At 41.9% G+C, this 21,937-nt stretch overlaps 3 protein-coding genes across 6 annotated transcripts; 2 read left to right on the top strand and 1 right to left on the bottom strand.

Moving 5' to 3' along the window:
* The first annotated feature begins 151 nt into the window (after positions 1-151).
* On the top strand, positions 152-9,567 carry LOC120063406 (V-set and immunoglobulin domain-containing protein 10-like). 4 transcript variants are annotated; one of them, XR_005478494.1, is made up of 11 exons: positions 436-763; positions 946-1,257; positions 1,723-2,028; positions 2,257-2,405; positions 2,525-2,675; positions 4,422-4,706; positions 4,964-5,077; positions 5,439-5,594; positions 8,861-9,067; positions 9,240-9,299; positions 9,441-9,567. XR_005478494.1 is itself a non-coding variant. In XM_039013772.1 (9 exons), exons 2-9 carry the CDS (start codon positions 1,059-1,061, stop codon positions 6,086-6,088), a joined length of 1,440 nt encoding a protein of 479 aa, XP_038869700.1. In that variant the 5' UTR covers positions 152-429; positions 946-1,058; the 3' UTR covers positions 6,089-6,713. The 4 variants fall into 4 exon arrangements, 2 of the variants coding, with proteins under 2 accessions (XP_038869700.1, XP_038869699.1); XR_005478493.1 differs by having other exon boundaries at positions 9,213-9,299; XM_039013772.1 differs by lacking the exons at positions 436-763; positions 8,861-9,067; positions 9,240-9,299; positions 9,441-9,567 and adding exons at positions 152-429; positions 6,009-6,713.
* Positions 9,568-11,330: 1,763 nt separating this feature from the next.
* On the bottom strand, positions 11,331-19,546 carry LOC120063408 (replication factor C subunit 5-like). The gene is made up of 11 exons (XM_039013775.1): positions 19,377-19,546; positions 19,016-19,080; positions 18,661-18,797; positions 18,397-18,476; positions 18,081-18,154; positions 17,546-17,705; positions 17,104-17,185; positions 15,139-15,268; positions 14,039-14,116; positions 11,901-11,955; positions 11,331-11,748 (listed from the first exon to the last, which is right to left on the bottom strand). The coding sequence occupies exons 1-11, from the start codon at positions 19,421-19,423 to the stop codon at positions 11,649-11,651; spliced, it is 1,008 nt and encodes a 335-aa protein (XP_038869703.1). The 5' UTR covers positions 19,424-19,546; the 3' UTR covers positions 11,331-11,648.
* Positions 19,547-19,590: 44 nt separating this feature from the next.
* LOC120063410 (glycine-rich RNA-binding protein GRP1A-like) lies at positions 19,591-20,583 on the top strand. Its single transcript, XM_039013777.1, has one exon. The coding sequence runs from the start codon at positions 19,679-19,681 to the stop codon at positions 20,165-20,167; it is 489 nt and encodes a 162-aa protein (XP_038869705.1). The 5' UTR covers positions 19,591-19,678; the 3' UTR covers positions 20,168-20,583.
* The last annotated feature ends 1,354 nt before the right edge of the window (positions 20,584-21,937 follow it).

The raw sequence follows: 21,937 nt of genomic DNA, 5'->3' as shown, positions 1-21,937 counted from the left end.
AGGCACAGGCAGGGCCCGGAGTCCGGACTATGCATTGCGTTTAGGCCAATCACAGTACGTCTAGCTCTACAGTTAGCACTTGTGATTGGCCTAAGGTTCTGTCAATCCCTCACTTTACTGCCCAATGACCCGAATTTGTCTTTCTAGAATGTTCTTTTCATTACCAAGGCCCACTCCTACTCGAATTGTCACGTTTTGCTGATAAAGCTACATTGTGTCTTTAAGATTTAAAAAAATATATATAAATGACCTACATTTCAGACACTTTTGTGTTAGTTTTCCCTGAGTTAGATATCACTATAGAGAAAGAGATAATAGGCTGTCTGTCACCTTCTCAGTGAACTTGGGTAACACGCTTCGTCGATCAGCGCGGTGACAGCGGTATCAACTGTCAATAAACTAGAAATCCCCTGCTGCACCTTTAAGAAGGTAAGTGTTGGGTGTGGTTTGAAGTTTCCGGATAAACACGCGCGAGTAAACAGCCAGGTAGCCAAATGGCTGAAAAATCGTAGCATGTGGCAGATCCATGGAGAAGAAAAATATTGAATTATAGTGGCTCATAATTCCTATATTAATTACTCTAACCAGTGTTATGTAAACTAGATGTAGAGGTGTCACCGCATGCACAACAGGTAGTCAGACAGAGGTTGGCAACCAAAGCATTTGTCTAACTATAAATCAGAGTATATATGCTATACAGTAGGAGAAATAATTATGAATGCCTTCGCAGTTGCAATTTTTCTTCAGGTCATGCATCAGACCGGTGAGTGTCCACTTGTGACATGTTTATGAAACATAATCCATTGTTTTTAGCCTATACAGTGAAATTAGTTATATATTAGGTCTGACGTTTTGATCTATGTAGGCCTACTGTTCACTTTTATAGGCTATTTGTTGAATCGTGTCTCTTGTCTTAAATTATCGTGCTCATTGTTTTTATGAAAGTTGCAGCAAATGGGCGCTCAGATGAAACTGCTGTAGCTGGAACACTGGGAGAGAATATTATACTTCCGTGTTGGAACACTGCGACCAATGTGACCCCCTCATTCACGCGATGGATGAAGAATGGACAGTTTACCATTGAACGCAATCATTCCATTATAATTCCAATATCCTCAAGTGAAGGGCACCTGACCATACTGTACAATCAAAGCTTGTACATCAACGGAGTAAATTTATCAGATGAGGGGACATATCTCTGTGATTCTTTACCCCATGAGAACAAAACTCAAACAAGTCTCACATTGCAAATAGTCAGTAAGTATCTGTGTTCTATCATAACAATGTGTGTTGATGTCCTTCATATAATGACTTGCAGATACTGTACTGGTATCTTGGTCAATTGCCCTGGCAGTTGCCCTAGAAACTATTTTGAACAATTATTGCCTTGAAACTGGTTATTCCGGATGATTTGGTGCTGGGGATGGTTTCATAGCACATGCTGTAGTAGCCTATGTGTCTTGTAGGCATTTGAACTATCATTATCAGAGGGGTTCCTTGACCATTATGTAGTATATGATGGATGGATGGTATGGGACTGTATATTTTTACAAACGTTGTGTATGTTATGGAATCAGTCCACATTGCTCAATAATGAAAGATGGGTGCCTTTGGTTGTAACAAGGCTTGATTGTTGTATGCTGTGAGGACTGTTTTCAAGTGGAAAGTGTCTGCCTTCTTTGGCAACACTATTGTAAAGTATCTCATGTTTACTTCTTGCAGGTGGTCCTGACAATAGCATCATAGACATCCAGCCAGCCACGCCTCTTTCCAACGGAACTCTCTTTGTTGTCAGGGGTTCCACGGTGTCATTCAACTGCTCCAGCTTGTCCTACCCCTCCCAGAGCCTGTCCTGGGGGTTTCAGGGTGTGGCGTCCAGTAACGACTCTCTGGCGGTGGTCAGTGGGTCATGGCTGGACTTCAGGATAGAGGATGTTCAGCCCACAGCTCAGGGGAACTACAGCTGCAGAGCCCAGAACTCAATCTCCCAGAAGGCTGCTGGCTGGAGCACAGAGCTGCTTGTATACTGTAGGTGACTATAAGGGAAACAGACTTAATGGTCTCTGATAGTGGTTGCTCGGGGATTGGTGACAATTTGAATATCGGCATATATCCGAAGCTCTTAATAGATACCTATCAGATACAGTGGCCAGTGGTGCTTGTTCAAATGACTTGTGTACATATCTTATTGTTGTGTAATAACCCAAATACCTCATCAATTCTATACTGTAAAGAGCATCCATCTTTCTCCTTTAGATTCCCCAGAGAGGCACCCAGAGTGTCTGTGGAATGCAGGGAAGGATCCGTCCCATGTCCAGTTCAGCTGTAGCTGGTTTGGAGGCTACCCCTCTCCCACGTTATTCTGGGGGGAGAAGCATCAGAACTCAGGGAGCCAGGGGAAGCAGGTGTTTGTTTTGGGGGGGTTAAAACACAATTTAATTGGATACCATGCTTTTAAAATAAGTTCGTTTTTTTGTGTGTGTGTGTGTGCTATCCTCAATTATTTCCTTTGTGGTTCTCTTAGGTGGCTGGACAACTGATGGAGTCGGAGGAGACCGATAATCTGGTGGTGAATCTGAACAGGTCGTTGTTGTTCGATGGGCAGATGCTGAAGTGTAATGGGCATCACCCTACGATCAGTCCAGGAGAGGAGAAGTTCTGCTCCTTCACCCTGAGTAAGTGAGAGATGACTGCAAATGTAGGTTGCGTCCTGAATGGAACACTTCCCTATATAGTGCACTACTTTTGAACAGGACCCATAGGTAAATAAGTGTACTATATAGGCAATATGGTGCCATTTGGGACGCACACCCAGCCAACATCTGATATGCCTTTTGTTTGCATTCAGCTTTATGGTTTCTATATTGCAACTGTACATAGATGCATCGAAACGTGTCAATATCAGTTCTGCATTCAATTGTGCAACTGACTAGGTATCCCCCTTTCAGTTGTGCAACTGACTAGGTATCCCCCTTTCAGTTGTGCAACTGACTAGGTATCCCCCTTTCAGTTGTGCAACTGACTAGGTATCCCCCTTTCAGTTGTGCAAATGACTAGGTATCCCCCTTTCAGTTGTGCAAATGACTAGGTATCCCCCTTTCAGTTGTGCAACTGACTAGGTATCCCCCTTTCAGTTGTGCAACTGACTAGGTATCCCCCTTTCAGTTGTGCAACTGACTAGGTATCCCCCTTTCAGTTGTGCAACTGACTAGGTATCCCCCTTTCAGTTGTGCAACTGACTAGGTATCCCCCTTTCAGTTGTGCAACTGACTAGGTATCCCCCTTTTCAGTTGTGCAACTGACTAGGTATCCCCCTTTTCAGTTGTGCAACTGACTAGGTATCCCCCTTTCTCTTTCAGTTGTGCAAATGACTAGGTATCCCCCTTTCCCTTTCAGTTGTGCAAATGACTAGGTATCCCCCTTTCCCTTTCAGTTGTACAAATGTCTAGGTATCTCCCTTTCAGTTGTGCAACTGACTAGGTATCCCCCTTTCTCTTTCAGTTGTGCAAATGACTAGGTATCCCCCTTTCCCTTTCAGTTGTGCAACTGACTAGGTCTCCTCCATTCCCTTTCAGTTGTGCAACTGACTAGGTATCCCCTTTCCCTTTCAGTTGTGCAACTGACTAGGTATCCCCTTTCCCTTTCAGTTGTGCAACTGACTAGGTATCCCCTTTCCCTTTCAGTTGTGCAACTGACTAGGTATCCCCCTTTCCCTTTCAGTTGTGCAACTGACTAGGTATCCCCCTTTCCCTTTCAGTTGTGCAACTGACTAGGTATCCCCCTTTCCCTTTCAGTTGTGCAACTGACTAGGTATCCCCCTTTCCTTTCAGTTGTGCAACTGACTAGGTATCCCCCTTTCCTTTCAGTTGTGCAACTGACTAGGTATCCCCCTTTCCCTTTCAGTTGTGCAACTGACTAGGTATCCCCCTTTCAGTTCAGGGTGCTTTATTGGGACACCCTACCATTGGCCAATTTATTGATATGATGATGTTGGGTAATTAATAAAAGAGACATCTCGTCTGTCTCTTATTTACTTTCAGCTTTAAACCAACTGAATGGTTTCCACAACTGTACAAAGCTCATAGAATATTAGTAATGTGTGAAACACCCAGTGGCTGTGGCACACCTGGTCTGATTCCAAAAGAAACCTGCAAAGGAGGGAGCTGTCTTTGTGATTCCAGAAAGGCGAGATATTTTGAAGTCATTTATCAGCGTTTCTGAGCACCAGGCAAGATGACTCAAACAATGAGGAAGAACAAAAATAATGTGTTATCTACACCTCTTAACAGGCTATACTTTTCCCATGTCACACCCAACGCAGTTTGTGTGATTGTGTGCATACCTGTATAGAAGGATATCTAGCTAGATGTGTATCTATCACTAACCCAGTCTAAACCCCTGTCTCCCTCCTCATCCCCTAGAGTCCCCCTATCCTGAAGGGGAACCACTAGTCACAGCGGTAGAAGGAACCAACGTGACATTAATGTGTACAGAGTCCAGCTCCCTGCCTCCAGCCCTCACCAGCTGGCAGAGGACAGCCCAGCAGGAGGACGTGGTCTCCAGCCCTAAGTACGTCCTGTCAGAGCAGGGCCCCACCTTCACCCTCACTATAGTCAACATCACCAAGCAGGACGAGGGCCTCTACTTCTGCAGGAGCGAGAACCCACTGATGGTCCGCGAGTTGGAGATCTATTTAACAGTTAAAGGTTAGTTCAGAGAGGTGTGTGTTTACAGATTGGATATCTCTGCAGACTCCATCTGGTCCTTGTGATAATCTATGTTGATGATCATACAGGTGCAGAAAGAGAGCAAGGCAACACCTTCCCTGGAATGTCGTTAAACCTGTTGCCTCTCCCTGTTAGCTTCTAACAAGACTTCTTAGATTATTGTACATTCATTTCTCTTTAGTGACCTAACTTTTTTTACTTAATCAATCATGTCTAATGTTGTTTTGTTTCCACAGCCACCTCTCAATACACTGGAGCAATCATAGGGATATTCATAGCTATTTTGATAGTTGGATCTGGGATTGTTATTGCTAAAACAATATACTCCAACCGTGACCGAATATGCCTGGGTAAGATATTTTTCCCATGCGTTATAATGTCCCTTTTGTTGATAGGGCTTCAATTTTGTAACTGCCCGTGTCATATCAGATTATCTGCCTTTATTATTTTCAGGGGTGCAACTTTCACTGGGGACGGGGGGGGGACATAACTAAAAATAATAGTTATGCCCCCCCTAAAACAAAAGTTGTACCCCTGGTTATTTTTGTATAATTTCATGAAAGGGAATGGATAATATGACTCCCATCACCTAAGATAATATAATATATACTTTGATGATAACTGACTTGTGAAGTTACAGAATTGCTAAAAGATATATGCAAATACTAACTACCTACTTTGAAATCTAAATGTATGTTTTTTTTATTGCAGGTAATGGATTTGAGCAAATGGAGGAGAGAGATGTGTTGAGCCTGGTAGAGGCAGACGAAGAGGAGGTGTTTCATGAAGCTATACCCAGACTGCCACCTCTGCCTCTGACCAACGGACACAACACTACACTTGTAGAGATACACACAATACCATCCAGTAAGGAATGATTTTTTGCTTCTAAGTTGTAGAGGGAGGAGGGGGGGATTTCCCACTTGGGTATTGGCTGTATATTAGTTGTTTTCCAAATGTGTAGTTGATATTAAATGTGACACTATTAATAATGTTGCAATGTTGTATTTGCAATGTATCCGTAATATACAGTGGATAGAACTGTAACTGGGCGGCAGGTAGCCTAGCGGTTAAGAGCACTAGGTTCGAATCCCAGAGCCGACTAGATGAAAAATCTGTCTGTGCCCTTGAGCAAGGAACTTCACCCTAATTGCTCGTAAAAGTCGCTCTGGATAAGAATCTGCTAAATTACTTAAATATAACTGTTCTGTTGCTGTTTTGTATTGACCTTATACTGTAGATGCAACTATAACCCAAATCTGTAACCAATCTCTTTTTCAGTTGACCATGAAGATGCAGAAATTCTTGAACATCCATTACAGCTAGAAGATAGAGATATAGATGAACTTGTCACATTTTAGGTGTTGTAAGACTTTTAGAAAACAGTTTTTTTTTTGTGTAATGATTGGTGGTTGGTTTGTACAGTATGTAGATACAGTATATAGGTTTGCTTTTTACCATCCACTTTACCTTTGTTTTGTTTTAGCTTCAGGCTTATTAAGTGATACTTGACATGGTTATTTCAATGAATTGTTGCCATTTACCTCATTAAATTACATATTTGACAATAATATAACATTTTGTATTACTCAAACACAAAATTAAACCTGTTTTTTTTTTAAGCAAAGGCAAGGATGTAGTTCTCTCTTTTGTTTTTATATACAATTTACACGTTGGAATGTGTAGGCTTATCAGGGCCTAGTTTTTATTTTTTTATGATTTTGATAGGATACATCCATAGAAATAGAACGGACGAATCAGTAGGCAGGTTCCGTTGACCCAGGTTTATTAGACAAGCAATGTTTTTTTTATATATATAATTAAACCATTGCAACATGTTTAATGGAAACGCAGCTATAGAAGAAATGTTCTAGATTGACAACATTTGTATTCGTTCGACGGGAGTATTTTTTTTTTTTTTTTTACTTTATTAACACGACAAATGATGGAAGCTGTGTTTTTCCGAATAAATGATTTGACGATTCATTTTTGAAGATACGTGACGTCATCACGTAACTATAAAGCTCTACTCCACATATTTTTTTTTAATGTATTTATATTTAAAACCTTTATTTAACTAGCCAAGTCAGTTAAGAACAAATTCTTATTTACAATGAGTGCCTACCCCGGCCAAACCAATTGGGCCAATTGTGCGCCTCCCTATGGGACTCCCAATCACGGCCGGATGTAATACAGCCTGGATGTAACTAAATGCTTACTGTTTGCAAAATCGTTTTTTTTTTTGCTATAAAAATGTTTCTTTACAGGACAAAGATTGTCCTGACTTTCAGGAACGCCTTGCTTTTCTGGTTGGCTGGCAAATTTCACTATCCGATTACTTCAGATGTACATGAGCGCAGACCGTGGCGATGCTTTGGCACTCGTCCCAGAAATATATGAGTCAGTTATTATTGCGTTGTGGCTTTCGCGGGCAACATGAAACAGATAGGTGGGAGGACATACAGGCTGTCGCCAATTTATTAATGCGTAATTTACCTAAGTGGGTAATGGAAACACTTCAGCCACTACAATTTGTATTCCACACTAGGTTTTTGTGAAAACATGTTTAGGGTGTGAGTGACGTCACTACGGTCCGGTTGACACAAGAAGATATAACGCAACCTAGCAGGCAATTGTCGCATCTATTTTTTATGCGAACTTTCTAAATGTCGACAACAAAAAATCACTGGATAAGTAATGACAACATAGCAAGGGATTTGAATGGGGACACTTGTTCATTATATTTCTATGCATTTAATCCTATCCGATAGCCGAAATCAAGATAGATAACTCTTTAAAAATGTTTACTGTAGATTAAACAAATCAGGGACAAATCCATTTTACGTAATAGAAAACAAGAGCACATGTGGCAAGGTAGCCAATCAGGAAATCTGTACTGTACAGGAAATCAGATTAATTCTTCTCCTTTTACTCAAAAACTCAATAAAACAACAACAATTAGGCTATTTTACATCATTTGGTGATCTAAAGACACGATAGGCGCTCTGTTTTCTTCTCGGAATGGCATTTTAACATGGGATTATTGACTGGAAGGCATTGTTAGATAACCAGGAAGTCAGTTAAAAACAAATGATTATTTACAATGACGGGCTACCAGAAGGCAAAAGGCCTCCGACGGGGACGGGGGCTGGGATTAAAAATATAGGACAAAACACACATCACGACAAGAGAGACACCACAACACTACATAAGGAGAGACCTAAAACAACAATATAGCATGACATGAACACACAGCATGGTAGCAACACAACATTGTAGATATTGGAGCTGAGATCCGCCCACCCTCAATTCCAGTTCGCATGATCTATGAGACACGGGATAGTGTGGGTGGTCGCCAGTTGTGTAAAGTACTTCTGTAAAAGTACCACTTAAGACGTTTTTTGGGGTATCTGTACTTTACTTGACTATTTATATTTTTGACAACTTTTACTTCTACATTCCTAATGAAAATAATGTACTTTTTATTCCATACATTTTCACCGACACGCAAAAATACTCGTAACATTTGGAATGGTTTGCAGGACAGTTCACGCATTTATCAAGAGAATATCCCTGGTCATCCCTACTGCTTCTGATCTGGCAGACTCACTAAACACACATGCTTCGTTTGTAAATTATGTCTGTGTTTGAGTGTGCCCCTGGCTAACCGTGAATTTAAAAAAACAAGAAAATATTGGCTACTGGTTTGCTTAATATAAGGAATTTGAAATTATTTATACTTTTACTTTTGATGCTTAAGTATATTTTAGCAATTTCATTTACGTACATACAAAAATGTACACATACTTTTAGACTTACTCAAGTAGTATTTTACTGGGTGACTTTCACTTTTACTTGAGTCATTTTCTATTAAGGTATCTTTACTTTTACTCAAGTATGACAATTGGGTACCTTTTCCACCACTGGTGGTCGCCTGGCTGCTTCAGTATGGTATGCATGTATGGACTTTAAAGACAGGCCTGTAAATATTCCTTCCTTTCGTCCTTCCATGCTCCATTGCTTCCTCTCCTCCTTCCTGATTTGAAAGTATTGATGATGTTCATCAACACCTCTGGAGATTTAAAAAATAATTGTTTTAGTTTATTGTCAATAATGCTTAATTGTCTGTATAGAGTCAACAAGGTTGATATTCCCCCGGAGAGCAACAGACAGGACAAGAGCCCGAACTGTGATCAGACAGTGTGGGGTCTGACGTTTGGACCCCGTCCATCAAAGACACCAACACCTGGCGATAAAGCAGCCTCCAATGAGAGAGAATCAACCAGACTACTTCTGGCCACTGGACAACGGAGTCATCAAGATATGGGATGGTGCAACTGGTGGGACATCTTGCTGTGTTTGTTATGGAGTCAAGGCTAATGTTTCATTTGATGATAGCACTTTTCATTTAACCCTTATTTTGAATAGATTATCATATAATTGTGTAAAGATTGATAACTAAATATTTATGAATGTTCCTTCAAGCTGTGTTTATTTCACTCCTAACCGAAGCTCACCCTGGTATCTTCCACTGGAGATAACACCTTAAGGATATGGCATTTAACCCACAAGGTCAGCCATTTTTATATCTAAAACATATATATTAATCCAAAGAGCTTTTCTCTGTCTATCTAAATTCATGGATATTTTTTATTGCACATGGAAATAATCTTGAACTGCTGTATACTTACCTGCTTCTCTGCCTTCCATAAGTCATAAATAGCCATGTCGTCACTGGCTACAAGGACTGGATCAGCCACTGTCCTCACTGGCCACAAGGACTGGGTCAGCCACTGTCCTCACTGGCCACAAGGACTAGATCAGCCACTGACCTCACTGGCCACAAGGACTGGATCAGCCACTGTCCTCACTGGCTACAAGGACTGGGTCAGCCACTGGCCACAAGGACTGGGTCAGCCACTGGCCACAAGGACTGGATCAGCCACTGTCATCACTGGCCACAAGGACTGGATCAGCCACTGTCCTCACTGGCCACAAGGACTGGGTCAGCCACTGGCCACAAGGACTGGATCAGCCACTGTCCTCACTGGCCACAAGGACTGGATCAGCCACTGTCCTCACTGGCCACAAGGACCGGGTCAGCCACTGGCCACAAGGACTGGATCAGCCACTCCTCACTGGCCACAAGGACTGGATCAGCCACTGTCCTCACTGGCTACAAGGACTGGATCAGCCACTGTCCTCACTGGCCACAAGGACTGGATCAGCCACTGTCCTCACTGGCCACAAGGACTGGGTCAGCCACTGTCCTCACTGGCCACAAGGACTGGATCAGCCACTGTCCTCACTGGCCACAAGGACCGGGTCAGCCACTGGCCACAAGGACTGGATCAGCCACTGTCCTCACTGGCCACAAGGACCGGGTCAGCCCCTGTCCTCACTGGCCACAAGGACCGGGTCAGCCGCTGTCCTCACTGGTCACAAGGACCGGGTCAGCCCCTGTCCTCACTGGCTACAAGGACTGGGTCAGCCACTGGCCACAAGGACTGGATCAGCCGCTGTCCTCACTGGCCACAAGGACTGGATCAGCCGCTGTCCTCACTGGTCACAAGGACCGGGTCAGCCCCTGTCCTCACTGGTCACAAGGACCGGGTCAGCCGCTGTCGTGTCTCATCAGACTGCAGCATGGTGGCATCCTGGTTTGACAAAGTTAGACCCCATGACTCAACATGCCAGACTGCTCCAAAGCACAAAGCTCCTCAGACAAGGAAAAATGTATATGAGTTCAGGAATAAAGAGAGAATACTTATTGGCCTCCATTTTAAATTAATTGGAGTTGTTTGGAAGTATTGACTAATGATAGCACAGTCAAGGGAGAGCATATTTATTTATTTTAACCTTTATTTAACCAGGCAAGTCAGTTAAGAACAAATTCTTATTTACAATGACGGCCTACACCGGACGACGCTGGGCCAATTGTGCACCGCCCTATGGGACTCCCAATCATGGCCGGATGTGATGCAGCCTGGATTATTGGCATCCATTTGAAATGTATGAGTTATTTGGAAGTATTGAATAACTAATGATAGCACAGTCAAGGGAGGAAAGCTTATTATTTGCCTCCATTTGGATAGTATAACAAAATCGTGGGAATATTGTATGACAGAAGTGACGGGACTTTCTAGGGCCCTGAGGTGATGCATCTTTCATTCCGATCTTCTCTGAAGTTAGAGTTGATCTAACAATGGTTGGATAGGTGAAGGCGACTTTGGAATTTGTGGTTTAGACAAAAATCAGTCATGTCTGATCAGCTATTTGTCCAAAGAAATCTCTCAGGATGTCAAAATGCTAATGCAAATGGATGCAAATAGTTAAGTGACTCAAAACATGCAACTGAACTCTTAAGTCTTGAATCCTAACATTATTCAGGTTAATTTACATCAATGTAATACAATTACTATCAAGAACTAATCTATATTTTTGTGCTAGAGGTATATTGTATGATAACTACTATAGTGTGTATTTTGTTATTTAAATGTGTACATTTACTGAGAGTAAATCTAAAGCTTGCATTGTGTACAGTAAATTGGTCTACTGATACCTTATTCCGTGACTCTCGTACACAGCATACAAAGACACCTGATTACATAAGAAACCATTTTATTTGACAATCAATATCAAAATGTAAATACAGACAGGAATATTGAGCAGACAAGCACAAGTATGTTTTTATGAAGTTAGTCTTGAGTGAAATGTCTTTTCTTTTGTGAACAAAAGGGTATGAAAGCCTTTAATTCAGTTAGCACTAACTCAACTAACCATGGTCTTGACCAGCAATGTACAAATTACATCAGGTGTGTTAGTGCTGGGCTGGAATAAAAGCCTGCACACCCTGTAGCTCTCCAGGACCATGGTAGGTGACCTATGTGTACTAGACGTTTGTGACTGAGGACTACTGGTCTAGGCGGCCTCATTGACCACGATGTCTCTCACTGCCTGGAAAGCCGCCACCATCGAACTCAATTGGATCTTCTCACTAGTTCCAGAGGCCAGCCGGTACCTAGAAGAAAAAAAAACACATCAAAATAAGTGTACCAAATTAGTAATCTTAATTTACATTTAAATCATTCTGTTATCCAGAGGGACTTACGATGAGTAAGGTATACAATTTGATGGGTATATAACCACCATACTGAAGATATGAGCACTTACTCAATGTCTGCCAACTTGATAAGCAAGCCCATCCGAATGGCAGGAGGGAAGTCCACTATAAGAAAACAAACACAGTTATTATACAGCACAAAAGTGTAAAAATCTCTCAAAACATGCACCATAGAATGAACTGGTGTAACGCCGTGACTTTGATCTTAGCGCGGAGTCGACCCCCCCACGAAAGGAGACACCTCTCCATGGGGGAGGAAAGGAGACACCTCTCCATGGGGGAGGAAAGGAGACACCTCTCCATGGGGGAGAAAGACCCCCATTGTTCTTCAATGGCTTCCCCTCACACCAGGAAGTCACCCAGCTAAGAAGCAAGCCTTCTTCCTCATCTTCCTCCTTTTCAAAACGAGATTACAGACTACCGTCAAATGGCTGCAGTTTGAATGTCAAAGGAATTAGCATCGGTGGAGGCAGCCCCAAATGGTTCCCAATCAATGGAAGGCCATTCACGTTCACACAACAAAGAGATGTTGCAGAGAGTAGGCCCTGGGACCGGACTGCTACAGTGAAGACACTCAAATTTACAAAAACCTTAAAATTATTTTTTACCAAAGGATACAGTGTCGAGGAGTATCTCTGATTTCCAGTGGTCCCAATTTGATTGTTTAATTATGCTACAGTATGGCTTTCACTTTGCTTTGTGTCATGAATTTCAGATTATTAACATGTAAATGTTAGTATTTACGGAACTGCAAGGAAATGACGAACATTGAAACAGGTTTTGTGACTGCACAAAGAAAGTACAGACAGTTATGTACATAATTCTTTATGAACAGAACCTAACTCAGCCAAACCTTCTTTCACACTTGGACACAAGTGGGCGTGACTGAACTAAAGCTTGGCCAATCAGACTTTAACACAGATAAGTATACAAGCTGCTTGCATTACTGTCTTCGAATGCATTGGCGGCAATCTCATTATTCCACGTATTGATAAATTAACTGCAGTTTTTATTGCTAATAGATCATTAGATTTGATGAAGTACCACAGACAAGCAATTCCCTCCAACTCCTTAAATCTAAGCCTCTGCATGCTCCTTTTAAATCTAGGCCTCTGCATGCTCCTTTTAAATCTAGGCCTCTGCATGCTCCTTTTAAATCTAGGCCTCTGCATGCTCCTTTTAAATCTAGGCCTCTGCATGCTCCTTTTAAATCTAGGCCTCTGCATGCTCCTTTTAAATCTAGGCCTCTGCATGCTCCTTTTAAATCTAGGCCTCTGCATGCTCCTTTTAAATCTAGGCCTCTGCATGCTCCTTTTAAATCTAGGCCTCTGCATGCTCCTTTTAAATCTAGGCCTCTGCATGCTCCTTTTAAATCTAGGCCTCTGCATGCTCCTTTTGCCACGTTTTGCATCTGTGCTTCTCTAGCATTACCTTCAGGTAGCTGAATGCGTTGCTAAAAATCACTATCCAATTTCTGTATTCCATTCAGTAAACCCCATTCCTCTATTCTGTATCATTTTACAGTTATATAAGGAGTGACATCTCTAATATACGGCACAGAAGTGTACCAAATCCCTCAAAAAATATATCATTGCATCATAAAAGGTATCAATGCTATAATTCACAGGCCCTCTATGGTAACGCCTGATGAATCTGCCAAGACAGCTTAGTGAGAACAGAAACACATAACTTCAGAAATAAGAAAACAGGCATTCACTGTCAGGCTAAAACGTTGCAGTAGTGATACGTGCCACACTTAACACTGGCAAGCCATTTATTCTACAATGAGAACACTGGCAGCCATGGCAACCGCGAGGGGTCTCCCGGGAAACCAGAGGAAGAAAACATCACTATGCAGTTCGCTCTCCTAGTAGCTCGCCTCTCATATAATGTGCTGTATGGAGTCTGTTTAGAATAGATCTATCAACTATAGATAGATAGATAGATAAAAGTAAGCTAGGCCCTGCCCAGCCAGCCAATCATTTTTTTTAAAGTCCATAATCTAGTATATAATTCACACATTAAAAGACCCCGACAATTAACACATTTTCAAAAATACAACTTCAGACTTTGGGGACACAGTGATTGTACCTGTGATGCATTCAACGGAAATACCCATCCCATACAGTATGGACATCTCTAGAACCACAGCAATGTACAGGTTTACTGCCCCCAGTCCAGTCCTTACCTCTGTGGATCAGTAGGTGGACTTCCGTCAGGATGTCATGCAGGGCTAGGCCTTTCAGCGTCTTCAGCTGGAGAATCTCTGTGGATCAGAAGCTAAGGAACATCTCTCAATATCAAAGATGGGATTTGTCCTTCAGTAGAATTCCAGGAATTCATGATATTCTGACATGATCCTCTATATATCCATACATACCCGGAAACTGACATACAGTATCATCACCTAGCCAACTTTCAGATGTCCTTTTGTCCTGATCCCATAAAGGGGTGAGATTCTTCCTGATTAAATCAGGAATTTGTGCTTTTCTGACACAATCCTCTATTCATAGGCTACATCAATGAAATTATCTTTCTATACCGACCTAATAACATCCCTGCAAAATACACCGCCCCAAGGCATTCAGAGCCACTTCCTAGAAGAGGTCGACACCACAGAGTACAAGTTGTCCTCATATACCACATATTGGAGATATTATGCTAATTTGAGATGGCTATTTAGCCATTTCTAGATACTGCTTACTTAATTGAATTAAAACATAAGTTAGTTGAAATAAAATAAAATAATTTAAATACAGTAAGACATTGTTAGTGTGGCAAAAAAAAAAACTAATACAAATCATTAAAATCCAGACGGAAAATATTTACACAAGAAGCCACCTAATATCACACAGTCAAACTCTTCAGTCATTTAGTAAAATCACCATTCTGCGATTTCTCATCGTTTTAAACATCGCACAGTGGGCAAGGGCTCTTTACGTCATCGTTTTTATCTGAGCAAGTCAACGCCCACATTTTTTTCTAAAGTAATCTAGTATCATTTTTGAGGGTGGATGCAATTGGCATGTTGACTGCAGAAATGTCCACCAGAGCTGTTACCAGATAATTTAAAGTTAATTTCTCTAACATTAGCTGCCCAACTTGTTTATGTAGACATCATACATTGGCGATATTGTTTTATTTGAAAGAGCTGCTTTGGCAATACATAAACCATTGTGCGGGAGGGGGGGGCGAGCCATTTGGTTGTTGAAAAGAGTAGGCTAAACATAACTTGTAGTAATAGATATCGTTGAAATAAACATGGTTGTGGGAGAGAATAAAGGATACGGTTGTAAGCGGAAGTGAAGTCCTTGTTTAGGGACCAGTCCAGGATGTTGGCGATATCGGATCGTAGTGGGTGACCAGTGCAGGTGTACACATTATCCTCGGTGACCTTCCCATACGCCATGCTGGTGCTCTGAGAAATACACGGGAAAGGAATCAGTCAGTCATTAGAAATAACAAAAAGAAATCAACCATAAGGAGTGTACTCAGAATCTGGGCACCGATATGGAAAATCCATATCAGTTGCAGGTTTTTTTTAACAATATACACTGAAACAAAATATAAAACGCAACATGTAAAGTGTTGGTCCCATTTTCCATGATCTGAAATAAAAGAACCCAGAAATTGTCCATCCACACAAAAAGCTTATTTATCTCAAATTTTGTGCACAAATTAGTTTACATCCCTGATAGTGAGCATTTCTCCTTTGCCAAGATATCTATCAACCTGACAGATGTGGCATATCAAGAAGTTGATTAAACAGCATGATCATTACACAGGTGCAACTTGTGCTGGGGACAATAAAAGGCCTCAAATGTGCAGTTGTGTCAGACAACACAATGCCACAGATGTCTCAAGTTGAGGGTGGATGCAATTGGCATGTTGACTGCAGAAATGTCCACCAGAGCTGTTACCAGATAATTTAAAGTTAATTTCTCTAACATTAGCTGCCCAAACTTTGTTTAAGAGAATTTGGCAGTACGTCCATTCTGGCCTCACAACCGCAGATGGCATCGTGTGGGCGAGCGGTTTGCTGATGTCAACGTTCTAAACAGAGTGCCCCATGGTGGCAGTGGGGTTGTGGTATGGGAATGCATATGCTGCGGACAACGAACACAATTACATTTTATCGATGGCAATTTGAATGCACGGAGATACCGTGATGAGATCCTGAGGCCCATTGTCGTGCCATTCATCCGCCGGCCTCACCTCATGTTTCAGCATGATAATACACGGCCCAATGTCACAAGGATCTGTACACAATTCCTGGAAGCTGATAATGTCCCAGTTCTTCCATGGGCTGCATACTCACCAGACATGTCAACCATTGAGCATGTTTGGGATGTGTACGACAGCGTGTTCCTGTTCAAACCAATATCCAGCAACTTTGCACAGCCATTGAAGAGCAGTGGGACAACATTCCATAGGCCACAATCAACAGCCTAATCAACTCTATGTGAAGGAGATGTGTTGAACTACATGAGGCAAATGGTGGTCACACCAGATACTGACTGGTTTTCTGATCCACGCCCCAACAGATGCATAACTGTATTCCCAGTTATGTGAAATCCATAGATTAGGGCCCAATTAACTTATTTCAATTGAATGATTACCTTATATGAATTGTAACTCAGTAAAATCTTTGAAATGGTTACATGTTGCGTTTATATATATTTGTTCAGTATAGATGTCGTTTTTTTTATCAATAACATTGCAGCTGTGTTCATCTTCTGTTAACTTCCAAGGCTTTGTTAAATTCAGACAACTGCTTGTTGACTGCCCATTGTGCCTGGTGTGAATGTTCAGGGGGCCTGAACCTACCTAACCAGTTGAATACAATCAACTGTTTGAATACAATCAGTTTGAATACAAACAATTATTCAGCAGGCCAATAAGTATGCTAAATGATGAGCCTGTGAGGTCAGTTTAATGGCTACAGGAACAGTCATGTAATATATAGTGTACCAAACGATATCAAATACATTTTTACTTGTCACATGCACTGAATACAACAGGTGTAGGTAGACCTTACAGTGAAATGCTTACTTACAAGCCCTTAATCAACAATACAGTTAAAAAACATAAAAAAATAAGAATAAGAAATAAAAGTAACAAATAATTAAAGAGCAGTATCGAATTAGCGATTTTGGTGCCCACCACTAGCCAATACATTTAGACCAGCAATAAAAACGCAACACTGTGATGCAATTAATCACATTTAGCTACACACCGGTAGCACTCCTGTACCTGCAGTATGTTGAGGGATCTTCTCATGTCTCCTGATGATAGGGTCACAATAGCTTTCATTCCATCTGGAGTTACATCAATGCTGCAGGGACAAGAGCAGACATACGTCTCTGATTAAAAGGCAATAATAAAACCCAGCAGACATTAGTCTCAAGTAAGTTTCAAGTTTTATTTCTCACATGTACAAGTACAGTGAAATGCTTAACTTGCAAGCCCTTAAAAACAGTATAAAAAAAACATTAAAAACCCAGGAGAAATAAGAGATTAAAAAAAATGTATAATGTATCAGAAGAATGTAAGCTATATACAGGGTCAGTGCCAGTACCAAATTCCTTGAGGAACACAGTGATCTACCATCTGAAGCCCCCGACCCCCACTCACCTCCCCTGACCCACAGGCCCCACTCACCTCCCTTGACCCATTAACTCCTGAGCCCCCTCACCTCTCCTGCTGGATAACAAACTCCAGCCTGGGTATCATCTGGTCCTGAGACAGGGGTCCGAAGCGGAACCTGGTGCAGCGAGACTGCAGGGCTGGGATGATCTTAGACAGGTAGTTACAAATCAAACAGAACCTGGTGTTCTCTGTGTACTTCTCAATGACTGTAGGAGAGGAAGAGAGAGGTAGAGGGAGAAGAGAGAGGTAGCAATAGGAGTAGAGACCGGCAGGGAGAAATGGATGTCAATGATTTGACGTTCAGTGGGCATATGCTCATTAAAATGTTGTAATGTAGAATATAAAATGGGAACTGTTAAATCAATGACATCTATTACAAGCAATTGTAGCACATTAATATTCTAAATAATCAGGCTAATATGCGGTACCCCTCCCAAATGCATTTAACATTTGCTTGTTGTCTCATGTCCCATGTTGCCGTAAGCAGATCCTTTCATCAGTGAGAATTACTGGTTAGCTCGCAGGCAGCTCATTTGGCCAGTTGGTACACAGCAGGTGAACAACTCAAAACAGATGGTTACCTCGCCGCAATGCATTCTGGGCATCCCGGGTCATGGCATCAGCCTCGTCCAGTATCACCAACTTGAAACCCTTCCTGGAAGACAAAGAAAAATAAATAAACACTAATTTTGTCAATTGCAGTCAGGGTTGTCTAAGGACACGGGTACTTGCAATCCTCCTTTGTGTTTCCTTGTCCTCACTGAAAAGACTGGGAACCTGATTGCAATATGGTAGACAACTACTGGTAGATAAGAGACCTACTTCTCTACAAATACAGACCTGTCAGTGACTGCAAGGAAACAGAACCTTTTGAAGTATTATTCATTATTTTCATACTTGAATATGGTCCTGGTGCTGGCAAAACTCAGGATGGGTCCTCGTACAACATCGATACCTCTGTCGTCTGACGCATTAAGCTGCAAATAAATAAATGTATGCATTATTGATGCACCCGAGAACAGTTATGTATGCCGCACACTAACATTGAATGTTAAGAATCAATATTGCTCACTGGAAAACATGACAACCCTCAAGTGCAGTGTTATGAGCACAGCATTTGTCTTTGATAATTCTACATCTCAGGGCTGAGTTGGTACGTACCTCCAGGACCATAGCGTTGAACTCCTTCTCCTTGTAGAGCTGCTTGGCAGAGGCTAGAACAGTAGATGTTTTCCCTGTGCCTGGGGGTCCATAGAACAAGAGATGCGGCAGCCTGTCCTCACTGATAAATTTCTGGACTGAAAAGAGAAAAGGATTGTTTCCGACAAATATGTTGTTACATATGCACTCATGCAACAACAACAAAAATCACACCTATAGTTCATTTGAGCATGAAAACATTATTTGAAAAAAATTCACATTTGAAATGAATTGTTGTTGGAATGGATAAGGGTTAGGTTTTCTACAGCAGCAGTTCCATCCCTGTTGTTTCAAAGACTGAAAAAAATATACTTACTGGTGCTTAATATGTCCTTGTGAGAAATCAAGTCATCTAGGGTCTGTGGCCTGTATTTCTCAACCCTAAAATAAAAATATAAAATGTCAGACAGCATCGCGCATGCGTGGCTACATTGTAAGCAGGGAAGAGGTGGTATGCACGAACAAACAAGGCAACTAAAATACAAATCACAACACTTTGCTACACCGTATAGGCAGGGGAAACATATTAACACAATGATTGAGGTTTGGCGAGCCTGCTAATTAGGCCTGCTAACGTAGCTAGCTAGCTAGTTAATTAGTTAGCATGCTTGCTGGCAAGAAATAAGCTAGTTAGTTAGCTAGCATCTGACACCGGCTAGCTAGTGGACTCAATTTACCACGGCAAATTTCTTGACTGCAACGGTATCTTGCCAATCGATGCCATTTGAATCGATTCAATTTGTTCTCCAATTTTCACCAATATATTATCCAAATGGCGCGCTTTACTTCAACAAAACGTGCTTTACATTACGATACACAGTTTACGGCAGGTTTGCAACCAATCGCATCCGTTGTTTTACTGTGGGCGGAGTCAAATTACTCTTTATAATATTTCGCGGCATGCTGCCATTTCCTTTTCCGTCGACGTTCCTCTCCAAGTAGCAGCTCTTCTTGTTCAGTCCGCAAAAGACAAAGAAACATGTCCGACGAAGGAAAACTTTTCGTCGGTGGCCTGAGCTTCGACACCACAGAGCAATCTCTTGCAGAAGCGTTCTCAAAGTATGGAAATATCTCTAAATGTGATGTCATCATGGACAGAGAAACAGGAAGGCCTCGTGGATTCGGCTTCGTAAAGTACGACAATCCCGAGGATGCGAAGGACGCTATGGATGCAATGAACGGCCAGTCTCTCGACGGCAGAACCATCCGTGTGAACGAGGCAGGCCAGGGCGGTGGTGGAGGTCGTGGAGGTGGCGGTGGATACAGAGGTTCCCGAGGTGGTGGTGGATACGGCGGTGGAGGTGGATATGGTGGAGGCGAGAGGAGTTACGGTGGTGGCGGAGGAGGCCGCAGCTATGGCGGAGAAGACCGAGGATACGGAGGTGGTGGTGGTGGTGGTGGTGGATACAGGAGCGGTGGAGGCCGAGGCGGGTACTCCTCTGGTGGCGGATACAGGGACAATCAATAGGTTGGGCCCAGGAAGGCTACGGAGACCGTTCTAGGCCGGGGATCCTACAGAGACTGCTAGCTCTACAACAGTTAACGTTATGCTGCACACGAGTAAAACTCCGATTCAAGATCATCCCTTGGCTGGCTGTATTTAAAAGATGCGCTCCTCAAGAAATGTCCACGTGTTGTTGTTGACCGGATGACTTTTGTAGTCCTATTCTGTGTTTAATTAGCTAAGTTAGCTTGCTAGCTAGCTCGAGCGTCTTTCAATTTAGCCACGTGTGTCGGCCATTCATTTCCAAACCATGTGAAAAGTTCATGTTCTCTTGCCCAGTAACATTCCACCTTTGTACTTTCTGTTTGTATCCTCAACATTATTTTTTGTGTCAATTTTGGCTTTATGGAACCTATTAAACGATTTCTTTGGAAAAACAAGTTCTCCTCATGTTATTAGTGTACCAGTTTTATCAATCCATACAATGACTCGTGTTTGTGGTTGAATTTATTCTGCTAAAGGCCTTTAACCGCGGCAATCCGCAGTTACAACCACAGGGCCACCCCCTCAGTACAGAACTGCAGGATGGGTCGATAAAAGCTTTCGAAGTAAACTCGAGGCATAACGTTACATTCAACAGTCGATGGGTGCATAATTTTATGAATCCAAAAATGGATGTCGCAACTGCCAATTGCGTCGTAAGACTAAGGTGTGTCGAAAGACTTCATAAAATACTTTCGGTAGAACTATATTCGTCCACAAACACGAATATAAGAGTATGTATATAGCTAGCTATCTTAAATGACCGCGTTTTCACCAATTTAAGTATGTGATTGTACGGGACTGGATACGGAAGTAAAGCGGAAGCAGGCGTCGCTTTCGCACAACTGAAAAGTGGTTTCCACTAGAGTGCACAGCCACAAAGTTAAAATGAGCTTTATCGTAAAGGCCCATGAAAATAAAAAGTTGCTTTTTGGTCTGAATTTAGGTATAAGGCTATTAGTGTGGGTAAGGTAATGCTAGGGTTTAAAACATTTGAAGATACATTGTAGAAATAGGCAGGATTTATGACTTTGTGTCTGTGGTAACTTGTGACGACCGCGTAATATCAAGAGGGCATATTTTATACATTTTCAGTTACACAATAACGATTGTCGAAGGCAGATACCAAGTCAGTCGTTTGCTTGTCATTTCTAAATATATATTTACCCTAATGCCAAAACAAAGGCTTCTAAAATTAAGAAATAAATCCCTCTGTTCAAATCCAAGTTTATCGGTGGTATACGCAGTTTTGCAGATGTTATCGCAGGTGCAGCGAATTGCTTGTTTCGAGCTCCCACAGTGCTGCAATATCAAGCAATACAATAATACACACATAATCAAAAAGTAAGAAAAATAAATTAGACATCAAAACGAGCAATACCAGTCTGGAATAGAAATAAATATATGAATGTGAATGGTGTGTATGGACAGTATGGACAGTATGTGAATAGAAATGGTGTGTACAGCAGTAGTTATATAGGATTAGCCTTGACTAGAATACAGTATATACATATGAAGTGGGTAAAACAGTATGTAAACATTATTAAAGTGACCAGTGTTCAATGAATATTTACATGGTTGTCGAGTGGCGCAGCGGTCTAAGTCACTGCATCTCAGTGCTTTAGGTGTCACTACAGACACCCTGGTTTGATTCCAGGTTGTATCACAACCGGCTGTGATTGGGAGTCCCATAGGGCGGTGCACAATTGGCGCAGTGTCGGGTAGGTCGTCATTGTAAATAATAAATTGTTC

The sequence above is a fragment of the Salvelinus namaycush genome, chromosome 18 (genome assembly GCF_016432855.1).
Source record: "Salvelinus namaycush isolate Seneca chromosome 18, SaNama_1.0, whole genome shotgun sequence".
NCBI classification, from domain to species: Eukaryota; Metazoa; Chordata; class Actinopteri; order Salmoniformes; family Salmonidae; genus Salvelinus; species Salvelinus namaycush.
The sequence above is the reverse complement of the archived record's forward strand: the minus strand, read 5'-3'. Positions and strand labels throughout refer to the sequence as shown.

Coding starts and splice junctions, on each gene's coding strand:
- LOC120063406 (XM_039013771.1), top strand. CDS start 715: ATGAATGCCTTCGCAGTTGCAATTTTTCTTCAGGTCATGCATCAGACC. Junction 2,406..2,524: donor CAGGGAGCCAGGGGAAGCAG/GTGTTTGTTTTG, acceptor TGGTTCTCTTAG/GTGGCTGGACAACTGATGGA. Junction 4,707..4,963: donor GATCTATTTAACAGTTAAAG/GTTAGTTCAGAG, acceptor TTGTTTCCACAG/CCACCTCTCAATACACTGGA.
- LOC120063408 (XM_039013775.1), bottom strand. CDS start 19,423: ATGGCATCGATTGGCAAGATACCGTTGCAGTCAAGAAATTTGCCGTG. Junction 19,081..19,376: donor CAGTCAAGAAATTTGCCGTG/GTAAATTGAGTC, acceptor TTTTTATTTTAG/GGTTGAGAAATACAGGCCAC. Junction 18,155..18,396: donor AGCACCAGGACCATATTCAA/GTATGAAAATAA, acceptor TTTGTCTTCCAG/GAAGGGTTTCAAGTTGGTGA.
- LOC120063410 (XM_039013777.1), top strand. CDS start 19,679: ATGTCCGACGAAGGAAAACTTTTCGTCGGTGGCCTGAGCTTCGACACC.